This window comes from Astatotilapia calliptera, chromosome 10 (genome assembly GCF_900246225.1).
Source record: "Astatotilapia calliptera chromosome 10, fAstCal1.2, whole genome shotgun sequence".
Classification (NCBI taxonomy): domain Eukaryota; kingdom Metazoa; phylum Chordata; class Actinopteri; order Cichliformes; family Cichlidae; genus Astatotilapia; species Astatotilapia calliptera.
In genome coordinates this window covers 17259216-17269734 of record NC_039311.1, presented here as the reverse complement: position 1 = coordinate 17269734, position 10519 = coordinate 17259216, and the positions used below count along the sequence as shown (strand labels likewise).

The following is a 10519-nucleotide window of genomic DNA, read 5'->3' as shown; positions in this document are numbered from 1 at the left end:
ACTGCATTTTGGCAAAATTTATTCGTAAACAGCAACTTACAACTAACATACACGTTCGTTTTGAGATCGGCTGCGATTTATAAGGATTTGGTGGTTTTAAAAATGTTTTCCAAAAGAACTATAGATGTTGATATCAGTATCAGATCGACACTAGAATGATAGGATCGATATTTTGTTCCTATCCTCTAAATACAATATGTAGCCCACCGAACTGTGTTAAAAACAATTTTTTCCAGAAATGTAAAAGTATGCATCTATAACCTTTTTTGTGTTGACTGTCATGTCTATTTTAGTTATAGGTCATTTAAACAACAACCCAAAGAGCTTCAGGGACAGGCACATTTACCTTTCAGCTTTTCATGTATTTTTATGTACGCTGAAAGGAGTGCTTTGTTGTGTTGACCAATTTTTATGGAATGTAAAAATCACAGTAACTTACTGGTCATTAAAATGTGTTCATAATTTGCATAAGTCACACCACACTGCTCTTCCCTACATAAGCTGGCTTTATAAATTAAAAGTGTTGGCATTCGCAATACCGGCTCTGTATTTACTCATTATACGACAGATATAAAAGAATGCAGTATTACACAGCACTACCTGGTACTCTAGGCAGCTTAAGTATTACGTTTCATCCAGACATGTTTAGGAGGAGTTACAGAAATACAGATATACACTATGATCATATAGGGTAAGATTCATAAAGGATCAAGTCATAACTATAGCTTATGAAGGAGCCATAAACACAATGAAGCCATGGAAGACATATAGCCTATAAAACATTTTGAATTTGACACAAAACACATTCACTTCTATTACTGCTCAGGTTTTTAGTTCCTCTCTCATAAACACACCTGAACCTGAGTAGATCACCAACACATGGGCCATGTGACAGCTGAGATATTGTATTATTGTATGCAATACCCGTCATATATGTTAATTTAATGCATAATTAAATGCCCCCCCATACACACACACTCACATACACACATTATGTTATATTATTTTAAGATAATCCACGTACAATTACGAAAAACAGTTTCCATGGCAACTGCTTGTAAACACATCTCCAGGCAAATATTTGCACATTCTGTTAGTTTCAGCCAGAAGGGATACAAAAACAGAGAAGTGAAAATAGAAGGTTTTTTACTTTATTTCCTGTCATACAAAGATATCAGAACAATTAGCCGTAGTATTATTATTATTATTATTATTATTATTATTATTATTATTATTATTATTATTTTAAGTTAGGCAGTATAGTAAGGACCACGCTTTGCAAACCAGAAGGCAAAATAAGGATGGAGAGGTGATGAGGTAAGGAAAGTGTGAAAGTGAAAAGACAAAATTAATTTCTTGAAGGGGAAGACAGTTGATGACGACATAAAAAAAAACGGGGAAAATGAGAAAATCACACAAGAACAGATTAGTGTCAGGAGAACAATAGTGGGATGCTTAATGGATAAACAAAGGCACCAGAGCTGAACTGGGGGACAGAGGTAAGTGGGACAAATGGATGGCTTCTGAATATATAAACAGCCTCTGTCTGGAAACCAAGCGCCCTAAACTCCATCTGGATTTACCCCTGCACTACACCCAAAATACATCTGTGGAGGTTGACCCAGCCTATTTCTGCTACTTAAAGAAATGTAATGAAAGTTCCATCATTAATCCATGTTCGCACCCTCGCACTATTAAATATTTACAAGTAAAACAATATTTATATATTATATATATTTTTAAAACTCACAATAACACACAGTTGTTTCGACTGTGCTGTGTTCTGTGTGAACCCATGCATGGATGGCTCCATGTTATTCCGCTTCAGCACCCTCCCAGAAATCCCCACACTGCGCATGCGCGGCTTAAGCGCGCTACCGCAGACAGGGGGCGTTAACATGGCGCTGTCTCCTCCACGACCGCACTGACTGCAACCTGCCAATGAGAGAGAGAGCGAGAGAGGAGAGACAGAAAGAGGAGAGAAAGCGAGAGAAGCGTAGGTTTCCATTCCTGTCAAGCTTCCATCATTTTTTTCTCCTACACCTATGAGTCCCTACACATTTTCAGGTGGATAGGGTGAATTTCCAGAGTTTTTCAAACGCCGCTCCCCCTTGTTTCACCTGCGCAGTGGATGGTTTTTGTTCGGCGGCAGCAGCAGACGCCCGAGCTTGTAGAGCAGGTGTGAGGGACAGCGGCGACCGCTCCTCTCCTCCCTGTTTCCGAGGGGAAATGTCGAGCGAGAAGCCGGTTTCAGTACCACCGGGCTCTGCTTCTTCGCTCACGGACACGGACCGAGAGTCCCATCCTCCGGCGGGCTCCTCCACGCAGCAGCCGCCGCCACCGCAGCAGCAGGTCGCCGCGGGCTCTGGCTCCGGCACCACCGGGGAAAGGATGGTGTCTGCAGCCGGCTCTATGGTCCTCCCGGCTGGGGTGATCAACCCCGCTGTTCCGATAAGGAATATCCAGATGAAATTTGCCGTGCTGGTGGGCCTGATCCAGGTCGGGGAGGTTAGCAACAGGGACATCGTGGAGACGGTGCTGAACCTGGTGAGTGGGAGCAGGACCGAGCAGTCCTGGAAAACGCTGAAAGGAAGCCATAGAGCACAGCACAGTCGCTGCGCCCCAACCCGCTATGTTTTATTTACGATGCTTCGCTCTCTCCTGGTTGTGTGGCTTTCAGGGGATGATGTCATTTGTTTGTTCGAGAGGTGGTTGATATTTCTCTTTTATTTCCTTTAGATGAAACAAGGCCGCTGTAAGAAATAATAGTGTGTTATATTTAAGACCAGAGAAGTTGAATGAAGCATGTGACCCCACCGAGGCTCTGAGGGTAGTCTAATCACCGGCCATTGTTGACTAAATGACCCGTTTGCGGTAGCTACAACAACCGGAGACATTCGCAGTCAAACTGTGGGGGATACTGAAAAAGTCTATGCAGGCTATTCTCCTGACCCCGATATGTACCCTGAAGTGATGCATAGGCAGATTGTAACAAGCCGCGAGTGGTTTTAATGTTGCGCACAACATCAGGACCCCTACAACGTACTCCATTCGTGTCCCTAAACGGGCAAAATCATGCATGTGTGCACGTCCTGGCAGCACAAAAACAAACAGATCCAACGCGGACAAAGGCCGACTAGCATTATGCTACCATCGACATATGTGTGTGTGTATGAGAATGGGTCAAAATTATGCACAGGCCTATTGTTGGAGGCAGGGCCCTGCATCCCGAGCCCAAAGGAGTCACATATACGTTTGTGTATAGGTGGCTTTGGAGCTGTTAATGGTTTATATTACTCTGCTTCAAGCAGCCATTATTTCTGGAGCACATATACGTTTCCACCCCTCTTCCATCTTTACCCCTCCATCGGAGGCTTGTGTCGGCGATGCAGGGCCTAGATCAGAGGATTTAATCCAGCTGGGTTTTTTTTCTTCTTTTTTTTCCCATGACTGGTGTGTACTGTTACGAAACAGATGAGCAAAATGTACAGCCGATGTAGGTCTGGAAGACTAATGCTTTTGGGGGGAGGTATAGGACGTGTGCGCGTTGGCTGTGTCCCCCTCCTTCATCTATCAGGCGATGGCGTGTGCTGCATGATATTACATGCATCTAGCATGGAGAAGAGGAGGAGGGGGTCTGATCATTATTGATTTTCTTTTGAAGGTAGAATAATAATGACTTGATAATGAATTTTTTACCCGATTACAGTGCAGCGAGTCTGACGGCCTGTTAACTCACTGGATGCTTGGAGCAGGACAGCCTACAGTTGAGCCAAACCAGTTTGATCTCAGTCAGACTGTGGTGAGCCATTCTGATTCAGGTCGCCTCTCATCTCCCCAATCGATTATTGGTACTACGGGGAAGTGCAGAGGGGCTTTCGCTGGCTCACTCCAATCTTGTCTCCTTCTTTTACAACCCCCCGGGTTGCACAAGCTGATAACCATCCATCCTGTTCCACAGCCTCCTCCTTCACTCTGGAGGGACTGAGAGGAGTGATGCTGCCTGCATAGACTAGGTTGGCAGGGCAGCGCCATGCATTTAAAAGCAGGTGGAGAGGGGTTGAGGGAGGGTGGGGGAGGAGAAGAGAGAGTGGAGGAGGAGGAGGTGGTAGGATGCTGCAGTGGCTATGTGCTCAGAAAATCACCAGCTGATGCAGCGGAAGAGGACAGGACTGGTCCACATCAGATCAGTGAAAGCCCATCAGAGCATTCAGCTGAAATGCACTCTGCATCATTTTCTGTAAATAACCCGCTTTTAAGGCCTTAATGTTTATTTGCAAGTGTTGCATTAGGCCCGACACGCTGACAAATTAAAGCAGCGTGTGTTGGTCATACAAAGCTTTACTTGCTAAATCCTGAATTGAACAATCAGTTCTGGTTGCAAGGCTGCCAATAGCTAAGCCTGTTAGGGAATTCGGCTGCCCAGCTCCTTAATTAAAAGAGTTGAAACAAAGAGGTGTGGAGGCAGGAAACCTCAGTGGTCATGCTGCTGGTACAATGAGTCCACTGTGACCCAAAAGCTGATCCATTATTCCAATCAGTGTGGGAGACCACAGCAGCCACATTCTCCTCCACCGGGGCTTTATTGATCAGATCCCACTGCGGCTGGAGTGAACAGATGGGCCTGTCTGCTGTATCAGATATGCTCCTTGGTCTGTACGGCGACATGAAACTGTGTAGAAAGAAAGAGAAGAACAGTTGAGAAATCAACTTTGAGCCCGAACACTTCAGTGCTGCCCTTGTTTATTCTTAATCTTTTAATAAGTCCACACACATAGACTAATAGACCTTCACTAGGTGTGGGGGGGTGCTGACAGCAAGGTGCTCAGCAATTATCATCAACAAGGCATCACAGTTGTCAAGGCAACACCGGTCTTTGATTGCCTGCATCCAGACGCTCCACCACCTGGTGTTGCTCTGCACTTCCGGACTTCTCACACAGCACTCTTCCACAGCGTTTCTTTGCTCTCCCTCTCTCTCTAGCTGCCTTTGTCAGTCTCCTGTTTATGTGCTTAATATATCTTAAAGTACAGAACAGGCGATGAGTTACTTTTTTACTTATTGTATCTCCCATTGGGGTTAAGATTGACTTGAAATCTGGCAATTGTTAAGTCCATAGCATGTGATTTTCATACCTCGCTGAGCCCTATGTGGAGGCATCTATGATGGATGTGTTTGTGTTCTAATTTATTCAGTCTTTCTCTTAAATTTGTCACCTGTCTGTAGGTAAGTAGATGTACATCAAACCGCCTAATGTAGATTTTACAGATCAATGGTTCTCAGTCTAGGAGTTGAGGCCCTTTCCGAGGGATCATAAGATGATTAATAGGGGAGGGGAGCAGTAAGCAGATTTATTTTTTCAGACGTTCATTTAATCTTTTGCTTTTTTTTTCTATCCTTAAGAATTACTGAGTAGTTTTACATTTTTAGGTCCCAAGTAAAACTGGGAACCCAGATCTCTTCAGCTGACCTGGAAATATTCAGCTGGTGTTGCAGTAATTTAAAGTTTAGGCACCACTCTTATGGGCAGCCCTCTCCACGATGGGATACTTCAGTCTGTTTGATTGGGCCCATTTCACAGTTGAGTTTTCCCCTTCCAAGAACTTCCTGTCGTTTGCCTCACTGCACTGTTTGTTCTGTAGATTTTAACCCTAAAATCTTTCCAGTTAATGTTCAGCCACTTCTTCCACCCAGTCGCTGGTTATTTGTGTGACACGTTGTGATGCTGGTGGAAGAAAGCCAGGTGAGAAGCAATTTTTGTTGACAGAGAGAAGAGTGTTGATGTGTGACTTATCTGTCTGAACCGTACTGTCATATCTATTCTTTGTTTGAAGAACTGAGACATATATTTCAAATGCATCTACAGGCAATACTGTCAGTCCCTCTGCCTCAGTACAGCACCAGCTGGGCTTATTTATAGGCGGCTTTATCTAGTTGTAATGCTTTTTTTGGGATCAAAACGGCGTGTTTATCTGGGATAGAAAATGATTGGTGACACACTCTGGCTCACTCTTAGTTTTTATGCCACCTTCTTTGCTTTTCCTTTCCTCCTTTGCCATCCTCCTCGGTCAGATGCAATATCTTCTGGCAGTGTCAATCCCCACCTGAGCCTCCTCAGTGGTCCCACTGACTCTCTGTTAGCAAACGTCTCATTATTCTTGTCCACACGTTCCACAATCACCAAGGTCACCTGATCCTGAGTCCTCAGCCGGCAGAGCGAGACTCGGCACAGCACACCAAGTCAGACACATCCTGATTATAAAAATACACCGAGGTGAATGCAGGCACACTTCAATCCATTCATCGAGGTTATAAATGGAGGAACAAATGCATCACAGAGACTCGCTCTGTGTCTTTGAATCTCTGTCTGGTGCGCTGCGACTCTGGCATGCTGATTTATGCTTCATGGATTTGTAAAGGAATAGGTCACCCATTTTCAAGATGCATTTTGTGCCATTGTACTTTGCCCTGAGGTGGTTTGAGACATCAGCACAAAACTCAGTTTAAATGAACCGTTTTTCAAGGGTGCCCCGTGGCTGCATACCTAGGGCATAGGTTAACTATTTCCCTGCAGCACTGTGATCTTCTTGCATGGCCTCGCGGTGGAATAACAATGCGTCATCTGGTGCTCGCACAACCGTGGAGATGAGCGTATTAACAAGCATCAGCTAACAGACTTGAACAGTCATTTAAATCATGTGCTCTCTTGCTAGCGTGGTTTAAATGGACTTTTGAGTATAGTGAGTAGTTTTAAAGACACAAAGACAAAGATCTGATTGAAAGTTGTTGTTTTTTTTAACCGTTCAGTACTGCTGGCCCATATTGGACTGTCATATAATATAAGTATTGGTATGTATATTGTCTGATATGCACACATATGTTTTAAATCTGCCAGCTCCACTTTATTTTTTCAAAAACTGTTTTCCCATCTTCTGCAAGATGATATTGAGGTGGTTATTTTTGGGAAAGATTAGCTGCTGTAAAGCTGCAGAGAAGCTTACGGTTGCCAGTTTGTGCCTAGGGTCCACAGGCAGTAAGCAGCGTTAGCTAACGATGTAAACAGTGCTGGACAAAAACACTGCATGAACGCTCTCTTATTTTGTTTCCCTAAATGAGTATACAAAATATATATATATATATACACACACACACACACACACACACACACACACACACACACACACACACACACACACACACACACACACACACACACACACACACACACACACACACACACACACCCCTCCCTATGTAAGGAAGAGCTAGAGGACAGAAGGTGTGGCTTCTGCTGCAAGGTCATGGATGACTTTGCTATCTATCACACAGCTGGGTTGTCCTGACCTCTGCATGAGCCAAAGGAGAGACAGGGAGCATGAAAGCCAGGAAGAAAACGATGATGTGGAAGGATGCTCATCTTGTACTTTAAAAAAGAAAAGAACAAAATGCGGTTGAAGGAGAAAGATGGTGAACTAAAGGGTGAGAAATGATGAAAAGGATTCAGAGCGGTTCAGTTTGTGATTGTCCTTCAGGTGCTCTTTTATTCTTGAGTGTAACATAGGTCCAGCTGTATGATGTTCTGTGGGGGTCTGATGAGTTCCAGCCCCCCTGCGGAGCCTCATCATGCTGTGGGTATCACTGTTCTCCTCTTTCCTCTGCTCTTTTGGGTACAGCAGGGAAATGTAGTTGGGAGTCCCATAAACCAGGGAAAATGTGAGACTTCGCTCACATTTAAACTTTTAATTGGCCATTTTTCTTCATCGATCACTTGTCACAGCGTGGAATTAACTTGTACTACTTTGTTAGCATGGCTAGCGTTCTTCCAGAGCCGAGATCTGCACCTCTCAGATTCTCCCGCAGTCCGGACAAATCTACAAACTCTTTTCATAGTGTTGCAAATTTCTGGGGAAGGAAAATACCCAATTAGAAGTATAAATGCCAGGTTGTCCATTAAACTACAAACCTTGTTGCTCCCAAATCCTCTTATTACCAAGCTCCTCCAGAATGATCTGCTTCTGAACCAAAGAATCTCTTTTAAGGCATAATGCTGAGGCCCGCTTTCATTATCATTTCTTTTTCAGCCTTTTTAGCTTGAATTAAAACACGATTTGCGCTAAACTCAAACCAGACTGATTTGTATGCGTGTGTATTAGGCATCCGGGCTAAAAACGTTCACCTCTCTGTCTTAAGGCTCCTAAATTCTGCTTCGCTTCTCTAAATTCCTTCTCATCCTTTGTTAGCAGCTATTTCCAGATGTGGGGTTTTTCCAAGGATAAGCTGTGTAAGATTTGGGTGAGCGTGTCTTCTGAGAATGGGAAGAAAACAAGGGGCAGAGGTTTGGTGGGGAGGAGGGAGGAAGTGGCTTCTCTGTCACTTCCTCCATCCCTCTAGATTGTTCATCTCCTCTAAGCACATCCACTTCCCCTTACCCACTGGTGTAATCTTGTCTCGCTCTTTGGCTCCCTGGCTGGGTGAAGCGGCCGTTGGATGAATGTAGATGATCCCTTTTATGATTAGGTAATGGAGCTGTCTGCAGCGCCACCCCTCACTGGTTCTTATTCTCGGAATACTTTCTCCGTCTTCTCGTCTTTGAGCATTAGAAGGTCTGGAGGGAGACTTTGTGTTGTCCTGTCATCACCTCTTACCTACTGTTGCTAGGTTTTTGTAAATGCAACTGCAGATGGAAGAGAAGTGCAATAAGTAGATGACATAAGGCGCTCAGGCCTGGCTTTTACCTGCAATGCTATAAATTGTCATAGAGGGGATTTTATGTCTAGAGTTTGATTTCTTTAAAACACCATCGGCATAGGGGTCTTAATTAAGCAAGAGCAGGTTTTATGAATTATGAATGAATTGCATAAGGGAAGCACATGCTTGTTGGCAATTATCGAGCTGAAAATGTAATCGCTTTTGAACCGAACAGTCACCTTCTGTGTTTGCTGTATGCTTTAAGGCTCCATTATCAATCTTGATAATTTTTTGATTGAATTTGTTATAATTACCACTCATAAATAATTCAACTTTTATTGATTTTTTTTAATGCCTCAATATGCCAATATGAGATTTGTTAGGTTAAGGACTGAACACTGAGTACACTTCAGCAAATCTAAAATGTGATTCAACACATGATTCGCATCATTAGCAAAGTCATTAGCACAGAGGTTCAGTTACTTTTTCCAGTCTGCGCTGTGATTGACGACCCAAGGTTTTCAATAAAGACATTAAAAGGGCAGCTGTTTGTGTGTTATTAGTTTAGGCGTAAATGTGACCTGAAACCTGAAACACTCAGCCCTGTTAGTAATTCGCTGCATCAAAAGTATCCGTGAATAGAAGTAAGGTCCGCATATTAATACTGTGTAAAGTACTTAACCAAAGATAACCAACTCGTCCCTTTGCATTTGTAAAAGTGTAACCAGCTGGACTTTGAGATTTCTCTTAAATTCCTTAAGATATAAAATATTAATTGATTAATTTAATATCAGCTTTTTTTCTCTGGCCTAATGCATAATTCATTTTCACAGCTTCACATTAAGAGCTCCAGGAAGCATATGTTCTCGATTGTTCTGGTTGTCCTCTGCTGTGCTCCTTGCTTCAACACCATTGTGTCTGTGTGTCTGGCTGCTTCATGCTTTTGTGTCTGCCTCTATTGTGTTTTTTTTTTGTGTGTGTGTGTGTGTGTTTTTTTTTCTCCCCCAAAAGTGTGCATTGTCTGTGTGTGATTGTAGTGAGATGGGAGGGGCCATTACAATATAATTCCTATGTCATCTTAATACAAAACATTTGGATCAAAAACACTGTTGAGAATCTTGTTTGTTTTGCATCGGTGTATGCGTGTGTGTGCGTGCATTTACATCTGGCACAATGACAATGCAGTAATCTCCAAAATTATAACAAGCTGCTTTGTTTGATTTACCTGGTTTTTGTGTGCCGGCGAGTAGGGCTGCCTCAAACGATTATTTTGATAGTCGACTAGTCACTGATTATTTTGGCGATTAGTCGACTAATCAGATCATCATCCATTGGACGTAAAACTACAGCTTATTGCACCAGCAGCATCTGCTCTTATATAACTATCATTAGCTTACAGCTTTAAGTGTTTAAGGTCTGTGCTAACTAAAAATAAAGACAGGATGATAGTTTATTAAATTTTAATGAAATTTGCAGATTGTTTCGGTGAAGTTTAATAAACTCCTTGCTATCTAAACTATAACAGCATCTCACACTTCTGATAATCAGCTGTCTGCTTGACGTTTATTCAGCTGTGTAAAAACTATAACTTTAATCTCAGCCAAACTGATTTACTCAGGAACAAATAAATTACTAAAAAAAAAAAAAAAGGCAAAACAATAACATTGTTAAGTTATCTAAGTGACTTATATATCACGTTTAACCTGAGGAGCGAAAGACGGCGGTGGGTTTGAAAACGATTTGCCGGGAGTCCGGTGCTCTCACGGCTCTAGTTAGCCTAGCCCCCGGCTAGCTATCGAGCTAGTGGGTAACAGACGTCTCTGAAAACGTC

At 43.0% G+C, this 10519-nt stretch overlaps 1 protein-coding gene across 15 annotated transcripts in view; it reads left to right on the top strand.

The window, feature by feature from the left end:
- Positions 1–1821: 1821 nt before the first annotated feature.
- nbeaa (neurobeachin a) overlaps positions 1822–10519 on the top strand; it is a 99415-nt gene continuing 90717 nt past the window's right edge. For 6 of the 15 annotated variants that reach the window (XM_026183062.1, XM_026183060.1, XM_026183061.1 and 3 more), the window contains exon 1: positions 1823–2547. In XM_026183062.1, the coding sequence (XP_026038847.1) occupies positions 2230–2547 (318 nt within the window). In that variant the 5' untranslated portion in view covers positions 1823–2229. Of the gene's footprint in view, positions 2548–10519 lie in introns of all 15 variants that reach the window. The other 9 variants (XM_026183065.1, XM_026183067.1, XM_026183066.1 and 6 more) reach the window with 2 other exon arrangements.